Below are 19381 nucleotides of genomic sequence, written 5' to 3' on the forward strand. Positions count from 1 at the left end.
TTATTATATCTTCTTGTTGGATTGTCCCCTTTATTGTCCTATAGTATACTTCTTTGTCTCTTATTGCAGTCTTTGTTTTAAAATCTATTTTGTCCAATATAAGTATTGCTTCTCTGGCTTTCTTTTGACATCGTTTTGCATGGTAGGTGTGTCTCCATCCCCTCACTTTCAAGCTTCAGGTGTCTTTAGGTCTAAAATGAGTGTCCTGTAGGCAATACATACATGGATCTTGTTTTTTTTTGTCCATTCTGTCACCTTGTGTCTTTTGATTGGAGTGTTTAGTCCATTTACATTTGAAGTAATTAGTGATAGATATGTATTTATTGCCATTTTATCCCTTGTTTTGTGGTTGTTTCTGAGTATTTTCTCCGATCTTGTCTTTCTTCCATGGTTTGATGGGTTTCTTTAGTGATATATTTGTATATCTCTTTATTCTTTGTATATTTATTAGTGGTTTTTGATTTATGGCTGCCATTAGGTTTGTCTATAACCTCTTTCTCACAGAGAAGTCTGTATTAAGTTGATGCTCATTTAAGTTTGGATCCATTCTTTATTCCTTTCCTCCCCATGTTTTAGGTATGGTGTCGTATTTTACATCCTTTTATTTTGTGAGTTCCTTGATGGATGTTTTACAGAAATATTCATTTTTACAGCTTTTGTGTTTCTCACCTATATACTGTCCCTTTTGGTCTCTCCTTTCTACCCAAAGAGTCCCCTTGAATATTTCTTGCAGGGCTTGCTTGGTGGTCATAAACTCCTTTAGTTTTTGTTTGTTTGGAAAACTCTTCATGTCTCCTTCCATTCTGAATACAAGCTCTAATGGATAGAGTATTCTTGGCTGAAGATTTTTCCAATTCAGCACTTTGAATACATGCTACCCCCTTGTGGCTTACCAAGTTTCTGTTGAAGAATCTCCTGCTAGTCTTATGGGTTTTCCCTTATAAGTTACTTATTTTATCTCGCCTCTTTTAAGATTTTTTTCTTTATCACTACAGTTTGCAAATTTAATTACAACATGTCTTGGTTGGAGTCTGGTTTTGTTGATGAGAGTTCCCTGTGCCTCCTGGATCTAGATATCTGTTTCCTTTCCCAGATTAGGGAAGTTTTCAGCCAATATTTCTTTAGAATAACAATGGACACTCACATGCCCTTCACCTGGTCTCACTACTTGTCAGCATCTTTCACATTTGCTTCCCCCCCCCCTCTCTCCCTCCCTCCCTCCACATATGTAGGTGCATATATCATGTCACTTCATTTCAAGTTGTATTAGCTAAGAACAAAAAATATATAAACACAACATGATTATCACACTCATGAAATTTAACATTGATATAATAGTATTCCTTTTCCTATATGTAATCCAAATTCAAATGTCACTGATTATCTAATAATATTTGTTGTCGTCCCCCTTTGTCTGATTTAGGAGCCTATGAAGGGTCACACACTGCACCGCACTGCCACAGAAACTTGGTCTTCCTTAACCTGGCTGTTCCTGAGGCTGTTGAATTGCCAGTCCGCTATCAGATTCATTTGACAAGGGCCCTGCCTGGAGGGATATGTCTCTTCCCTTTGCATCACATTGGGAACCGTGTGGTTTGTCGCATTACTGGGATGTGAAGCTTGACCACTTGGCCATTACATTTTCCTGATTTCTACATTATACGTGTGTCTTCCCTCACTTTCTAATAAGTGATTTTTGAGGTGATTCTTTGAAGGGCTGCGAGTATCCTGTTCCCCCCAGAGTCTTTCACCTAAGGTTGGGGCAGCCATTGATGAATTTTGTTTGAATCATTACTGTGCCAGAGCCAAAATAGTGATTTTCTGTTTTCGTAATTTATTCCTTATTCATCAATTGTATTTTTCTATCCTAAGGGCCTTCTTCCCCATTCTTTAATAATTTTCGTATCCGAATGATTCACTTTGAAGACTTATAGTCCATTCTGTCATGATTTATTTTGCTGTTCAAATCATTCCAACTTCAGCCAATGGGACCCTCTTCAAGCTGGCACCTGGGTCCTCTGTCAGGGTCCCAATCACTGTTTGAGAAACGAGTAGTATCTGGTAAAAATTTCGTCTATTTGCTTTTTGCTTACGTACCTGATTTTGCTATACTGATCTTGCTTCCAGCAACCTTGCTTAACTCTTCACTTTGTTTTAATCATACCTCTATGCATAATGACAGTTTCATTTCATTTTTTCCAAATATCTTTTTATTCTTTTGTTATTGAGCTGGCTAGAACTTTCTAGACAAGGCTAATCCTATATAAGAAAACATTACATTACAAAAAGCACTATATTATCTCCTTCCTAATTTTGAAGTTTCAACATTAAATATGATGTTTGTTGTGGATTATTAGTTGCTGTCTTTTCTTCTATTAAAGAAGGTCTCTCTTCTTAATCACTGAGGTGTTTTTTTTTTGTTTTTTTTTTTTTAACATTTATTTATTTTTGAGACAGAGAGAGACAGAGCATGAATGGGGGGAGGGCCAGAGAGAGAGGGAGACACAGAATCTGAAGCAGGCTCCAGGCTCTGAGCTGTTGGCACAGAGCCTGATGCGGGGCTCGAACTCATGGACCGTGAGATTGTGACCTGAGCGAAGTCGGATGCTCAACCGACTGAGCCACCCAGGCGTCCCTGAGGTGTTTTTTTTAATCCCTAATAGCATTTGAGTTTTACCAAAAAGTTTGTTCTGCATTTGTGAAGGTGATTTTAAGTTTTTTTTCCCTTTTAATATATGAATGTGGTAAATCACAATAGTATTATTTGCATGAGAATCTTTCCTACGTTATTGGCATAAACCTTATTTGGTATTTTAAATACACCCTACACTCAGTTTAGCAACATTTTGGTTAGCCTCTTGGCACGCGTGCATGAGATTGGCTTCTGTTATTCCCGTGCTGTATTTCTCTGTTTTTCATTGTCTAGTTGTCTGAGCTCTTTGTGTTTCAGTAGTGTGTGCATCTGCTCTCGAATGTATGGAGAGCAGGCTTGTGTAACCTGGGCCTGTTTTGGGCGCAGTGTGTCATGGAGAGCCACTGCTCCACAATGCGTCTGCACTCACGTGTCTGGGACTTTGTCAGACACGTGAGTCTGACGTGGGTCGCCGTGGCACCGAGAGACCCTCCGGCGGCAGGTCCAGACCTCACAGAGCCGAGGTGGGTGAGGGAGGCTGCGTCACGGGAGGTCAAGTCTTGCCCCTGGGGGTCACCGAGCCCCTGGGAGCTGCGTATCCCTTTGGGGTCACCTAGCACCTGGGGGTTGCCTAGCCACTCAGTGTGGCCCAGCCTCCCGCCGGGGGTCAGCCAGCCTCTCAGGGTGGCCTAGCTCAGGAGTGCGACTCTGGACCCGGGGGGCCGTCATGCCGCACCTTCCCTGAGTGTCTGGGGGTGTCTGCTGTCTGCGCTGAGCTCCCCGCATCCAGGGCTCGGCTGTGAGGGGGGAGGGGCGTTCTAAAGATCCTACCGGAGGGGGAGGGGAGCTCTAAGGACGCTGACTGGAGGAGAAACACCGTCTGTGGGAGGGATTTGTCATGCTCTCTGCTGTTTGTTTTCTTCCCGGGTACCAACAGAGGCAGGCGTGTCCCACACTTGCCCAAGACCTAAGATTTTCATCCTAGTGCCTTCTAACAAGAGAGTTCCTTGATTGTGTCCACAGAGCCAACGGGGGGGAGGGGGGGGAGCTGGGAGCCTGGCCCCCGAGTGCCGGGCACACCCCAGCTGCAGGAGTGGTCAGTGTGTGAGCGAGGGCCAGCCTGTGTGCGTGCGCACAAATGTGAGTCTTTGTGAGTGTGTGTGTGAGTGTGCGCATGTGCGTGAGACTGGTGTGTTGCCAGCGTGAGCAAGTGTATGTGAGCGGCAGTGTGCTGAGTGCATGCGTGTGTGTGTATCTGCACGTGGGTGTGTGCGCACCGTCATCAGCGTATGAGTGTAATCGGTTGTGTGTGCGTGCGTGTGAATGAGAGTGTGCATGCATGTGTGCTTGTGAGACTTGTGTGTGGGCGTGCATGTGGATCAGTGGGCGCGCGTGAATGTTGTGTGTTTGAACGCGTACATTCGTGTGTGCACGTGTGAGAGAGCACGTGTGTGTGCACACGCGTGTGCGTGGAGCAGAGGCGGGGAGTCGGAGGCGAGCCGTGCCTGTCCCCGTGGGCCCTGGCCTGCCCTCCGCAGCTCCCGCCCCACCAGCCGGGTTGCTTGCCATCCTGGGAGCCCGCCCTGGCGCCCCGATCCCTGCCTTGGCTGAGCTGTTCTTTGTGTCTGCAGGCCCTGCTCGCCCCTCTCCTCTGCGAGCCGAGATCCTCCTCCGTCTTCCAGATGCAGATGAAGTGCGCTGTTGTCCCTGATGTATCCCAGCTGGGGATAAACCGTGCTTCCTCTTCTAAGACGTGGCGCGGCTGCCTTGAATTATACATGTGCGCAGCAAGGGCTCCTCTAGGGCCAGGATTATGACTTATTTATCTTCACACTCCCCTGTAACTCTCTCCGACCCGGTACCTCAGGCAGCGTCTGGCACGTCGAAGGTGCTCGATAATTATTCATGAAATTGGGTATGAACTGCTCCTCCTTACTTGTGTGTTTAGTGACATTGTTCAGTTCAGGGGTAAGTGACGCAATCTGGAGAGAAATGGGGCTTTGCTGCCTTCCGCCCCGAGGCTGAAATGGTCCCGTCCCCTCTCACTGCCTGTCTTGCTGCCTCCTCCTGGCTGCTCTCACGTGGGCTGCTGTGCCATCCCAGCCCCTTCTGCTGGGGGTGGAGGGGCAGGTGCACGGGGGCATCCGAGCAGCGCCCCCAGGTGTGGGCAGGGATGTGGCTTCTGACACGCCCCGCGCAGCTCTGTCTTCTGGTGGGGGAGTTCGTGGAGGGGCTTGGGAAGTGGCTGCCGGACCCGGCCGTGCCTGGAATCCTCCCCGGGGGCGCTGAGTATGTTCAAAACAAAATTAATTGCAGTTCGTGGTGATCACGCACGTATCGAATGCCACGCCACACTCGGAGTCTCAGATTACTGTTGTAAAAACGTGACTGTCAGAACTCTGGGAAGACCGACAGAGGGCCTGGGCTCCCCTTCTCTGAAGACAGAACGCCCCTGAAACAGTGTGACTTTGTGCTCGCGGGGCCTCACGGAACCGCAGCCACCTTACTGGGTCCGGTCTGGTCTCGGCTCGTCGGAATCCGAGGTGTAGATTTGCATATTATGATGATTGGATTCAGTCGCGTTTAGACTTATTTAGCACCTGGAGGGAGGCACTCATTCTGTGGGCAGTGAGTACGACACCCGAAGTTGTGGAGGCATCTTCCTGTCTCAGGGGACGGGATCGGCGTCCTCACCAGCTCGCCTACCAGCGCTCTAGCACCGGGGCCCTGGGAAGTGTCCGAGATCACAGCCGTTCCCCTCACCACTTTGTTTTTTTCAATTCCTGGTAAGACGTCTCTGAGAGACCTTTGCTGTTCCCAAGTTGTTGGTGACGAAAGGGAAGTCAGCGGGGTTACGTGACCCCCCCAGGATGCGCTGCCGGCTTGGGGTCCCCCAGCTGGGTCCCGACCCTAACTGGACAAGAGCGTCCAGGCACCCCCCCCACCCCCACCCCCCACTGCCACGGGCCACTTTGCACTTGTTTGTGTGACTTAAGCCACCCCAAACCTTGGGACTCATGAGTCTTCAAGTACAGCTTTTACTTGAAAGCTCCTGTCTCTGCCGGGTGATGATCTTTCTGGGTGTTCTTGGTTCCCACCCCCCCGCACACCCCCAGATCTTCCTTCACACCTGGCCGGAGAAGGTCCTGCCTTCTATCTGTGCCCAGCACTGTGTGTCGCTTCTCATACGGACTTTTGTGCCTGAGACCTGGCATTAGAATCATTCTCATGTGGGGCATGGCGTGGGGACACCCTAGTTAAGGGGAAGGACGTGCCCACATCATCTCTGCTCTGCCTGCAGTCCTTGGAACCCTGCTTGGAATGTTGTGGATTGAAAGTGAATTGTAAACATATTTGTTGGGTACGTGAAAGGAGGGGTATGTTTCCGTAAGCGGGAGAGTGTGCTTTTAGTGTGTGCTTTCGTGATCCATGATGTGTCGTCTGCACCCACGAGGGTAACGTGGCGTTGCTGCAATTGTTGTAACTGTTACAGACACACGAGACGCTCCCAAGCAGTGCGGGCATAGGTTCTCTATTTCGACGCCTCGGACCACGGAAATGGGAACTTCCCGACCCCTTGATGCCCACAGATAGAGTATTCATGCCAGGATGGAGAAATCAGAGAAATCTCCAGACCCCATTTTCTGATAAGGGAACTATACCCCGGAGATGGGATGAAGAACCCAGACCTTCTGGCTCCTGGATAAGCACATTTCCTGCTCATAAGAAGATAAATTTAGTTGTGGTCTGATGTAATGGATCATGTCGATGGGGTGTAATGCTGAGTCACTGCAGTGTTGTTCAGTGTGGGCAAATGACCTGAAGAGATATTGATCAGGAAGCCCTTTTATACGTAGAATGTACAGAAGACTGAGAGGCAGGGAGCACTTCTTAAAGTATAATTCACAGGACTTACAGCACAAATTATTACAATTAATTTCCGAATCGTGGAACTCTTGGCTATATTCTAGTCCTAGAGAGTGTGGCGCGTGTGTGTGTATTTGCCTGCGTCTGTGTGCACATGTATATGTGTGCACAGGTATGTGTGTGTGCACGTGTGCGCGCGCACAGGTGTGTGTGCATGTGTACACAGGTGTGTATGTGTGCACATGTGTGCACCGGTATGTGTGTGCATGTATGTATGTGCGCACAGGTATGTATGTGTGTGCATGTGTGTGTGCACAGGTATGTGTGTGCATGTGTGCACAGGTATGTGTGTGCATGTGTATATGTGTGCACCGGTATGTGTGCATGTGTGTATGTGTGCATAGGTATGTATGTATGTGCATGCACATGTGTGTTTATACATTGGCTTCATAAAAAACTGCAATGGTTGTGAGCTCTCATCTTTCAACGTATAATTTTGGGGTTCTGAGTCATCCGCCCTCCATTTTTAACCGCAGTAGTCACACCCTAGAGCAGTCCTCAGGTTTTGTGCTGCACGGACACGCTGACATCAGTCCTTCTGAGCCAGCACTGCCAGATGAAGAGCCAGCAGTCATTGTTGGGTTGGTTATTCAGTGGCATGAATCAGCCTGACCTCTTTTTGTGTCCTACAGGAAAGGGGTTTACATGATGTGGAGAATGGATCTGGATTCTCAACAGAAAGATCTTGAAGGGAAGGGGTCCAGGGGATTCCAGGCCCCTCTCTTGGAGCAGTGTTTACTCTACGAGGTCAGGTACACATGGTGGCCCGGTAGCTGCCTTTGTCCTTCACCTCGTGCATCACTACCTCTTGTAGGAATCCAGATACTCCCAACTCCAAGATGCTCTCCTGGGGGGTAACGACATTCCCCAAGAGTCTGATTGAGTTAGGGTTCTGTAATAGGGTTGGTAGGGAAAGATTCAGAGATAACACGTTATGGCATCTCTCTCCACAAGGATCTTACCGGAGAAGTTAGAGAAGAAAATATAAACTTTTTGTCAAACTATAAAAGTAACACAGGAGAACTCAAGTTGAAGACAATTGGAGGGAAACTAAGTCTTTCCCTGTCCCAATACCAAATGAAATAAATAAAAGCAAAAACAAAAAATTGCACAAATATTCATTGGCAACAATTAAATATTCACTCTAACTCATACATTTTTTTAAATTTATTTATGTTGAGAGGGAAAGAGAGAGAGAGAGAGAGAGAACGAGCAAGCAAGCAGGAAGGGCAGAGAGAGAGGTAGAGAGAGAGTCCCAAGCAGGCTCTACACCATCAGCACAGAGCCTGTTGCAGGACTCAAACCTACAAATCGTGAGATCATGACCTGAGCTGAAACCAAGGGTCGGATACTCAGCCACCCAGGTGCCCCTCTCACTCATAATTTTTTTAAATGAGCAGCCATGTACGGGAACAGAACTCTGACACAGCTCATCCTACTGTGTGTCCGAACCCCACTGTACCCACCCTGAAGCAGTGCAAGGAAAAACGGGTGACTCATGCACTCTTGGAATCTCACCACATCCCCAATTCAGAGGCAAAGTCAGCTGTGGGTGTGAATAGCCAGTGTGTTCAGGTGGACTGGTGGGAGTACCGGTTCCGAGCCACAGAGGAGTCCGGGGTGATGGTGGATGCATTTCACGTAATAGTTGACTTCAAATGTTGCACTTGCTAACAAGCTTCCTAAGCGAGTATGACATAAAGACCTTTTCAGGTACGCAGGTAATTCTTGCTAAGAGAGCTACCGAAGGATGTACTTCAGCAAGAAGCAAACCAAACCTGGTGGGGGGGAACTGGCAGAGACGAGCGATGGTGACGAAAGACAGAAGTAAATTCTGTTGGTGTGGAGGTGTTGTAGGTGGTTTTTCATAACCTCAAAGCGCGGTGGGTTGAAAGTACTGGGCGAGAATACCGCGGAGTCTGGTCGAGGGGGTCTGCAGGGAAAGGATGGGTTCGTAAGTGTTCCTCTCGTTTGGGGGGAGGGTACGGAAATTGACCAACCTTATACTCGTTAAAAAATGCAAAGGATTGGCAAGTTAGAACATAGAAAGGTAACCACTAAAACGGTAGGATGGAATACAAGAGTTCCAGGCAAGTAGAGGAAAACGAGGGACTGAAAAACAATGACTCATCAAACAGAAGACAGAGAAGGAGAAATCAAATAAAAAATTAAAAATAGCCAATGGAAAATACACAAGAAGGCAGTAGAAATGTATCAGTAATCATAGTAAGTGAAAATATAAAATTCGCTTATGTTTCGTCTAAGAGACAGAGGCCTGATGCTGAAAACAGGTTGCTGGATGCAATTTATAAGACATGCTTAAAACATTGATTAAATATCATGTGATAGGAAAATGTATACCAGAAAAATATTACCTAGAAATTAATATAGCCATTTTAATATGGAAAGAAATACATTTTTAGGCGAAGTTCTGGATAACATGGATCACAAAAGAAATAATCTATCAGTAACTCACTGCAGTTACAAACTTGTATGCACCCAGCTTACAGCCTTACAAAACATATGACAAAATTCAACAGAATTACAGGTAGAAATTGAAAAATCCATAATGAGTGGGGACTACTAGCAGGTGTCTCAGAAACTGATAGATGAAGTTGACAAAAAGTAAAGTTACAGGTTATTTAAATAGTAAAATTAATCTTGATTGTATACACATAGATATGCAAGCAATAAATACAGCATGTACATTTTTACTGATGAATAGAAGATTTAAGAAAAACTATTTATAAGGGCGCCACCAAGGCATTGTCAATAAATTCATGAATAAAGACCATCTTTGATGATAATAGTACAATAAAATTATAGCAGTAAAAGTATACATTTGTATACTCCCCAAACTGTACATTTGCAAACTTGCATTTGTTAAAAAATCATAGTAGTTGTGATATCCCATTTACATACACTTATTATTTTATTTTTTAATTAGGTTTTTAATTTTAATTCCAGCATAGTTAATATACAATGCTGTATTAGTTTCAGGCGTACACTATAGTGATTCAACACTTCTGTACCTTACTCAGTGCTCATCCTGAGACGTGTTCCCTTCATCCCCGTCACCTTTCCCCACCCCCACCCACCTGCCCTCTGGTGACCATCAATTTGTTCTCTGTAGTCTGAGTCTGTGTCTTGTCTCTCTCTCTCTCTCTCCCCCTCTCTCTTTTTTTTTTCTTTTGTTCATTTGTTTTGTTTCTTAAATTCCACAGGAGTGAGATCACGTGGTATTTGTCTTTCTCTGATTTCGCTCAGCATTATTCTCGCTAGCTCCAAGCTGTCGCACATAGAATTACACGTGTGTGGATGCATGCGTAAGGACACGTGAAGGGCATCCACGAAGGATAATTATTAACAGTAGATGGTCATTTCAGAGTGCTGAAAAACATTTGTTTACATTCCTTATTATTTTTTCTTTAGTCCTTGTGTTTCCATTGAATATGTTTCTTTATAGAATTTTTATTGTGAAAATGATTCTAAATATTTATGTTTTTAAAATAAAGTTGAAGTGTGAATTATTGTGTATTGAACAACAGTGAACACCCTGTGGAACAAAAGAGTGAAGGGAAGCTTATAGCCTTAAGCACACGTATTGAAAAATGATTGATTAATAAACTGTTAATTAAAGAAAATAGAAAAAGAACGGTTGAACAGTTCCAAATAAAGTGTAAGGGGGGGCGCCTGGGGGGCTCAGTCGGTGGAGCGTCCGACTTCGGCTCAGGTCACGATCTCACGGTCCGTGAGTTCGAGTCCCGCGTCGGGCTCTGTGCTGACGGCTCGGGGCCTGGAGCCTGTTTCGGGTTCTGTGTCTCCCTCTCTCTCTGACCCTCCCCCGCTCACGCTCTGTCTGTCTCTCTCAAAAATAAATAAACTTTGGGGAAAAAGAATACAAAAATAAAAGAAACCACCAGGACCACTAAAGATGGGTTAAAAAATAGTAGTTCCTCCAAAAATTAAAATGAAAATATTAATTTAAATAAAAACAGACAATCTGTATAAAGCAATATTAGAAACACGCAGACACATGGGGGTATAACCACAAATTCCACGGAGGTTATGAAGAAAGAGAACACAGGCTCTCGGAGCTTGCTGGGATCCCAGTCCCGCCGTCCACGCCGGCTCAAGGCAGGCTGGTTGACCCTGACAGAGCATGGAGACCGTGGCGTTTATCTGCTGCCTGTGTAGGCCAACCCACATTAGTTCGCTGGCTGGCCCCTGTACACCTGTCGTAGTGACATTTAGGAGGACGCAGGATGAACCCCCACAGCCACGGCCTGAGAAACAGTTTGCTGGGGCGATTATTGCTGCATTATTAGTTTGAATTTGGATATTTGCTTAGAGCAAAGCCCGGAATTGGTGCTCGGCCCCTTTCTTCATCGTCTCCATTTGTAAATCAAATAACTGCATTCCCAGCTCTCCAGGTCTTAGCCCGATTGTCTTCTGAGCAGGGATTAGTGAGCACAACTAATGTGCGAAGGAGTCATGAGGCGGGAAGGAGAGGAAAAACCCAGATGCTGGAGCAGACTTATCTTCCAATAACCTGGCAGGCAATCTAATCTATCCTCATGAATGCGAGTCCCAGGAGGTAACTAGCACATGAATATTTTAAGCGTTTCGGTCTGCTATTGATTTGTGGCCTGTCAGTATCCAACCGGTTAATTTAATTTGATGCAAAAACATAAGGAATTGGGAGCAAACCAGCGTCTTCGAGCAGAGAGGTAGGGCACCGTGAGTTCATGGTCGGAGGGAAGACCTCACCACCTACCGGCAGGAAGAAAGCGCGAGGGCAGCTCGTGCCTTCTGGCCCCATTCTTTGGGAAGGTGGGCTCACGTGCAAGGTTTTGAGACAGGGAAAGTTCTTTTCTTTGCCAAAGATGATGCGACGACTCGTGTATACACAAAAAGTCTGAATTACACAAAGGGCTGGCCATAGTCAAGCCAAGTGTGAGTAACCAATTTCTATCAGCTTGTTTTACAAACCTAATTAGCTTTTTAAAACGGGCTTTTATCCTAATGCTCCCCCTAATGTTCCAAGTTCTATGCCTGAACACAGGGTGGGTTTCGTGGGCTCTGCAGAGTTAGAACGCCAGAGGAAAAGTTCACATCAGCAGGCAGGTGAATTTGATTTCTTTGGTTGCTCTTCGGTTTATACTACTTGTTCTTAAGTTACTTTATCATTAAAAAAAATGTTTATTTATTTTTGAGAGAGAGAGAGAAACAGAGCACGAGTCGGGGAGGGGCAGAGAGAGAGGAGACACAGAATCCGAAGCAGGCTCCAGGCTCCGAGCTGTCAGCACAGAGCCCAATGTGGGGCTGGAACTCACGAGCCATGAGATCATGACCTGAGTTGAAGTTGGACGCTTAGCCCACTGAACCACCCAGGTACCCCACTTTCTCATTTTTTTAAAACATCAATAGTAACAAAAATTCTATTTGACTAATAGTTGCCCCATTCCCAAACACTCCTACTGTTTTTCTTTTTTCAGACGAGGGATGGCTTTTATGACATCAGTCCCCAGACCCAGGTAGGAGTTTAGCAAAGAATCCTGTGTCCTTTTGGGGCACCTGGGTGGCTCAGTTGGTTGAGCGTCTGACTTTGGCTCAGGTCACAATCTCACAGTTCGTGAGTTCAAGCCCTGCGTCGGGCTCTGTGCTGACAGCTCGGAGCCCGGAGCCTGCTTCGGATTCTGTGTCTCCCTCTCTCCCTGACTCTCCCGCGCTCACACTCTGTCTCTGTCTGTCTCTCTCTCGAGAATAAATAAACATTAAAAAAAAAAAAAAAAGAAGAAAAATCCTGTGTCCTCTTGAAGGAAAGTATGTCCCTTGAAAAAATGGTATCACATCCCCAGTTAAAGAAACAAAAATATGTTTGCACAAATAACAACTTCCATGTGCATTGAAGCATAGCTTATAAATGTGAAAGCTTGACCCTCCAAACTGTGACTCGAGAGAGGCAACTAGGAAATATATATTTTTCCCTATAAAGGTGAAGAAAGTCGGGCCCTGGAAGAGGAAGCTGCCAAGTAGGAAGACATTTTCTAAACCAAATGATGAGCAGCTCGGGGGGACAGAATTCTAAGAGGGCTCCCAGATCCCCGCCCCCCATGTCTATACACCTGCATAATCCCCTCCCTTTAGATGTGGGAGACACCTGTAACTACGGTGAGACAGTCACTGCCCGGACTAGGTTGTGTCTGAAGACGTGGGTGAGTCAGTGACGACTCCCGTAACATTCTTACGTTAAGTAAGACTCCTTCTTCACAGAGACTCTCCTGCTGGCCTTGAACAACCAGCCATGTGTGAGCTGCCCCTGCAGGGAACCATGAGCCAGGACCCGAGAGCCCCTCTCGGAGCCGAGTGTGGTCCCCGGTGCACGACCAAGGGGATGGGGCCTCGTCAGACAGCTGCAAGGAAACAGATTCTGTCCACAACCACAGGGAGCCTGGAGGTGGTACATTCCCCCGTTGAGCCTTCAGATGAGGACATAGTCATCGGACACCTTGATTTCCACCTGCTAAGACCCTGAGCAGGGGACTCGGCTCAAATGGGCTGGACTCCTGACCATGAAACTGAAATGACAACAGGTGTTCACATCAGCCGCTACACTGTGCTATTTGTTACATGGTGATAGAAAACTGATGCATTTACTCAACTGTTGGAAGACAAGGCAGGGCCTGTTGGATTGCACATTTTGTGTTTAATGTACTATACTAACCTGTTTCTGTTAAGGCTCACCGTTATAGAAACCCTAAGCACCTCCCCCTGTGCCCCCGCAGTCAGTGGGGAAAAACCAGTACCTGCTTCTCTGGGCCCCCACTTCCCTTATGCCATCTTACACTTACAGGGGCCCAGAGAAGGAAATGACTTGTCCCCATGTCACACAGGAGACAGCTAGGCTTGGTGGACAAGAGGTCCCAGTGCCGGAACCTCAGAGTCCTGGTCTTTCAATACGCCCACCGTCTCCTGCAGCCTGGTCCCCTCCTCCCCTGTCGGGCGCTCCCTCCTCTGCTCATGTGGTTTTTCTGAGTGGTCACGGCATCACAGGTCCTTTGGGGGGCAGCACTGACCGAGGCTGTTGGGTTTCTTCCTCCAGGGCGGCCTGGTCCCTCAGGGCTGGTGCGCCTGTGAGGCAGGGCGCTCAGCAGGACCCCACAAAGAGTCTGGGAGACAAAGAGTCTGGGGAAGCAGAACGAGGGCCGAGGAGGTTCTGGGCGCCCACACCCCCCGCACAGCCTCAGAATGGGACTAAAAGCCGCTTTTGCTGGGGAGAAAACACCTCTGGTTTCTGTCGGATGGGAGAGGGACAATGATTCCTGTCCACTGAAGGGGAAACAGTGACCATCTTGGCATTTGTCGCCATTGAGTTGTCAACATGAATTTGTGCCTTCCGTCAATAGCAGTGGTTTTTACAAAGAGGAGGCTGCCTGGAGGACAGGGCTTGGGGCCAACCGGCCTCTACAACCGGCTCTCCCGCTTCCTACCTGCCTGACCGGGTCACTGCGTGGGCCTAGGGGGTTGCTGTCAGGGTCTGGCGGTCCCCCTTCAGACCGGACTCATCCGGTGTTTCTGGCCGCATAGTCTGTGTCTCTTCTTGGGGGTCTTTGTCCTCAGTGAAACCTGGGGGGCAGATGACAATGCTGGGGGGCTGGAGCCCCCTCCCCAGAGCCCTCACCATCAGTTGGGGGGCTCTGAGGCACGTGCCTGCACCGAGAGCCAGGATGTTCCGCAGGATGAGGCCAGCCGTGCCCTCCCGGTGCACCCCTCGTGGCCACCTTCCCTTCCCGGTGTGCCTTCCCCCGTCCCCACGAGCACCCTTCCTGAGGGAACTTGAATCTTCTCCTGCTCCTGAGACAGGTTGTAAGCAAAGCCCTCTGAATGTCAGCTCTTCTCATCTGAACGAACACAGGGGTGATGGCTGCGGCGGTGAGGACCCGCGATCTCCGTGGTGGAGAGCGCTTTTGGGGGGGCTGAGCGTGTAGCTGAGTCCAGGAAGCGCCCCCCTCCTTTCTCCAGGGGCTGTCTGCAGATTGCTGCCAGGATCCAGAGTGCTCTCACGTGCAAAGTGCTTTGGCTATCTCCTGTGATTCGGGGGAGGAAATGGAAAACCGTGTTCCCCCACGTGATTTTCTGCGCTCATCCACGTTGCTGAGGCTCTGAAGAATTGTTAACAGAGAGGGCTGCAAAAAAACACAACGTAGGAAGGATTTTAACACTGTTAATGCCTTTGCAGCGTGTGGGACTTGCTAACTGCTGTTGCTGGTACTTTTAGGAAGAAAACGCTGCTGTTCTCTCGGAAGGTTTTGCAAACGCTCGTGATGACCTTTTGCATCCAGGGCAGCGAGAGGTTCTGCCCGGCCGACCGTCCCCCGTGCTCAGCACACAGGCTGGGGCCTCTTGAGTGGCTTTTCTCCTCGCTTTTCCTTTATTTGAGATCACATTAAGAAGAGGGGGACAGACTGGGGGTTCCTTGCTGCTATCCGAAAGGAATTTCACTTTCTCATCTTATAGGAATGAAAACTATCCTCAAACAGATCCCGCATCTTCCTCATTCCAGCAAGGGCGGGGGGCGGGGGGGACTGGGTTCTGTGCGAGTCAGGCCCTGGTGACTCATGAATCCTGATTGGCTGCAGGGTCCTGGGTGGGGGGCTCCCACGGTCACTGCTGTGCACACTCAGCCCACTACCATTGCTACAACTAGAATCTGTTGGGAAAAGGGAAGAGGTTATGTTACTGGATCGTGAGTTCCTGTGTGAATAGGAAATTTCACTCCCCGTGGTACCGTTTTAAGAAAAGTGATCGACGGATCGCATTGTCTACATGAGGACGATGTGGATTCTGAATCTGGAGCCGGCCAGGCTCTGGGAGGTCACTCTCGCGGCCTACTAGCTGGGGAGGTCAGGGAAACACGCTCTCTCCAGAGAGTTCCCGTCTCTCACGACGAGGTTCGACGGTCCCCGGCTGTCACCGCACATGGGGTCCTGTGGGCATGGCCCCTGTTCCAGGCTGGAATGTGCCAGCTGATTGGGAGATCTGCTAGGCACCTTGTTTATATTAATGCCTTACGGTAAAGCACAGCGGGATGTGCTGATTGAGCGTGACCGAGTGTGTTCGCAAAGTGAGGCCGCCGAGCACGCGGGTCAGCGCCTCACTGGGCGTCTCTGTGGCCTCGACGGCATCTTCCTCCTCACGATGGGCAGGGCCGGCTCAGGGGGCCGGTGCGCACACGGGCGAGACCACACGTGAGAGCCCCCCACAGGGAGAACCTGGGTTCTCAAGCTTGGCTCCACCCCTTAATGAAATTGGGAAAGTTACTCAATCTCCTTCTCTGGAAAATGGGTATAAGGGGATTTGTTGTACAAGAATGAATGAGTTGAGGCTTTTGGGAAGCATTTAGGGTGGTTGTTGTTATTTTTATTATAACAACAGAACGGGGTATTGAGGCACGGCTGCCTTGGGTCCTGCTTGTGAAATTTGTCTAGGTCAGACTGAGAACTGGGTGCAGGATTTATTTGTGAGACTTTGTGTGTGTGTGTGTGTGTGTGCGTGTGTTTTTTTTTTTTTTAATTTTTAGCACTTGTTTATTTTTGAGACAGAGAGAGAGCGTGAGCAGGGGAGGGGCAGAGAGGGGGGAGACACAGAATCAGAAGCAGGCTCCAGGCCCCGAGCTGTCAGCACAGAGCCCAATGCAGGGCTTGAACCCATGCACTGCGAGATCATGACCTGAGCTGAAGTCGACGCTTAACCCACTGAGCCCCCCAGGCGCCCCGTGGCTCTGTGTTTTCTTAAACAGGGTGTGAGGCATTTGCCCCGTCTGTGAGTTGCTTTCCTTTCAGGATGCACTGAATTAGGAGGGAAGCAGGATGATGGAAGACAGCTGTCATTTGTGGACCGAGCGGCACCACGGCCGGTGGGCTGCCTGGAAGAGAGGGCGTCCTTACATCTGAGACTTTCCTGGGTGACTTGGGACCAGCCAGCCAGCCTTGCTGAGTTAGCTTTCTCTTTTGCGGTGGGAGATAACACGCACCTTTCCGGTGGTCTCGAGGAGTAATTGAAAAAATGTTCACAAAGATGGTAAATGCCCATCGACAAATACCTCTTCTCCATTCTCTTCAAGGGACCAAGTCTAATATCTCCGACCCCATGGACGATTATGACAACTGTGGTTCATGAGAATAGACAGACAAACAAGAAAGCCCAACGAGCCAGTCCAAGAGGAAGCAAGGGGGGCTGACGTTGAGGCTTTGGCGGTCAACCAAGTCCCAGACTTGCTGGGACGGCCTGTTTCTCAGGGACCCCAGACTGAGGCTGAGTTGGCATTAAAGTACATGTGGCAGACGTCCCACGTGTGGCTTCGTGGGGCTTTACGGCCAAAGGAGAAGAAGGCAGGGTTCTGTGAGCTGCCCGAGTCAGCACAGGCTGGGAGGGTGGCCCGGTTTTGCCTCTGATGTGGGTCCATGGGGACCGGTGTTGATGTTTTCCAGTAAGATGGGGTCACGGGGTCCCCGGGAACGGTGCGTGGGGTGCAGGAGTGATGAAGTTCGGGATGCCTGTGGTTGTGGTTGGTGGGATCCAGACCGTGTGGGCCCGTGGGGTTCGGGAGTGGAGTCCTGGTGTCATGGGGAACCTGGGCCCGGGCGAGCCCCTGTGACTCCACGTGAATTCGGGCGGGCGGAGCCTGGAGGTGCTTGTGCTAAAGTGCTGCGCTTTTAAAACATATCCACGAGATTAAAACACTTAAAGTACCACGTGCTCATGGAACCGTGTAAAAGCAGCACAGGTGCATGAAGGAAATCTCACAGTCTGACCTCCCTCCCATCCTCCGAAGATGCATAAGGACGCCCGAACTTTCTGCACCCTCACAGAAAGACGATTCACTGCACACACTATCATCACACAAAAACACAGTCCACATACACAACACATATGCATATGCATTTTTTTCTTAGAAAAATGGGCTATCATTAACCCATTGTGTTCCAGCTTTTTCCCCCCTTACAGCTGGAGCTGTAGTGTATCCTGTAGGTTTCCAGGAGATACGCACAACTAAGGTTTTCGTCTCAGTTGCCGTATCCGTTTGCTAGAACAGCCCTTGCAAAGTGCCACACGCCAAGCAGCTTACACAATGGAAGTGTGTTGTGTGCCAGACTGGAGGCCAGAAGGCCCAGGCCAGGGTGGGGGGCCCACGCTGTCTCTGAAGGTCCTGGAAGGGTCCTTTCCAGGCCTTTCTCCCAGCTCCTGGTGGCTCCGGGGCTTTATCACTCCCGTGATTACGTGGCGTCCTCCCTGCGTGTCTGCCCCCCTTTTATAAGGATGCCAGTCATATTACACATATGACTTCATCCTAACTAAAGACCCTATTTCCAAATAAGGTCACAGTTCGAGGTACTTACTGGCAGGTAGGGCTTCAACAGGTGAATCTGGGGGGGGGGGGGCACCATTTAAGCCATAAACGCTGCTGGATGTCCCTTCCTGGTGAACGTGGCAAGCTCAGTGGCTGCCGGTCCTGTGGTTACCGGGATCCCATCCTCCCCCACCAGGACGCGAATGTTGATTACTTACAGACCGAGGCTCATGCCAACGCCCTTGATGGCCACCTGCTCAGGAATGGGCTGTGATATGCTTGTGACCAAGGAGATGTGAGGGCAGGGTGCCTGCATTTCTAGGGACATTTATGTTCTTTTTTTAAAATTTTTTAAAATGTTTATTTATTTTTGAGAGAGACAGAGACAGAATGTAAGTGGGTTAGGGGCAGAGACAGAGGGAGACACAGAAGCAGAAGCAGGCTCCAGGCTCTGAGCCATCAGCACAGAGCCCGACGCGGGGCTTGAACTCACGAGCTGTGAGATCGTGACCTGAGCTGAAGTTGGACGCTCCACCGACTGGGCCACCCAGGCGCCCCTATCTTGTTCTTAAGGTGGGACAGGAGCCAGGTGTGTGGGGACTGGCCTTTGGGTGTTGTTCAGGGGGGCTAGGGTCCTTGCAGCCCCAGCTTCTTGTACCACTGCCACAGGAGCCTGGAAAAGAAGACGATTTTGCTGGGGAGGCTGGGACTCAGTGACGGAAAGAGCCTGCCTCCTCAGGATCCCGCTGAGCCTCTGGCCCCATCGCGCCATGACGCTTGTTCTGTCGGACAGCACGTTCCTAAGCTGTTTGGGGTTTGAACGGAAACACACTCTCGAATACGCTGTGAGTCTGATGCTGCTGTTCAGCACTCACAGCGGTAGGGTTTTGTTTGTACTTGTTCTGATACACAACTTCGCATGTGGTGTATGTGCACACATGTGTGCATCTCTGTACACGGGTACCGCTCACGCTGGGGGCTGGGGGCCGTAGACCCCACGGGCGAGGCCGCCAGACCACAGGCTGTGTGCCACTCCAGGGGTGATGGGTGCTGTGGGGTTGCTCCCAGGCCATCCTCTGCAAGCCTGACTCTGCCCATCTGCCTGACCTCACCGGAACCTACGAAATGGGGTTCCGCCGATGATAAACGTATGCCTTCCTTCTTTCCCAGCGTCTGGAGAGGTTGGCCGTCGTCTGTATGGTCACGTGGGTCAGCTGCTTCTGTTTCCCGAATCGCGGGCTTAGACCTCTTGCCCTTTTTATTTCGGGTTGGATTCCTCTCTTGGCCCTTGCTTATCCACTTCTCCACGTTCGTGGGTGTGTCTTCGGATAAATACTTGCATTAAAAAACTACTGTTCAGACAGAAAATGACTCTTAAGCAGGAGTTTTAAATGTTCTTGCAGGGTGAACTCAAGTCCTAGTCGAACCCCCTTGGGATCTGGGCCAGCTTGCTATTTAACAAAATCAAA

At 49.0% G+C, this 19381-nt stretch overlaps 1 protein-coding gene across 1 annotated transcript in view; it reads right to left on the bottom strand.

The window, feature by feature from the left end:
- Positions 1-18676, bottom strand: part of LOC128311389 (uncharacterized) — a 44445-nt gene extending 25769 nt beyond the window's left edge. The window contains exons 1-3 of the mRNA XM_053201401.1: positions 18644-18676; positions 17962-17988; positions 15635-15751 (exon numbers count right to left, since the gene is read on the bottom strand). Coding sequence (XP_053057376.1) covers positions 15635-15751; positions 17962-17988; positions 18644-18676 — 177 coding nt within the window. The remainder of the gene's footprint in view (positions 1-15634; positions 15752-17961; positions 17989-18643) is intronic.
- Between the last annotated feature and the right edge of the window lie 705 nt (positions 18677-19381).

The sequence above is a fragment of the Acinonyx jubatus genome, chromosome A3 (genome assembly GCF_027475565.1).
Source record: "Acinonyx jubatus isolate Ajub_Pintada_27869175 chromosome A3, VMU_Ajub_asm_v1.0, whole genome shotgun sequence".
NCBI lineage: Eukaryota > Metazoa > Chordata > Mammalia > Carnivora > Felidae > Acinonyx > Acinonyx jubatus.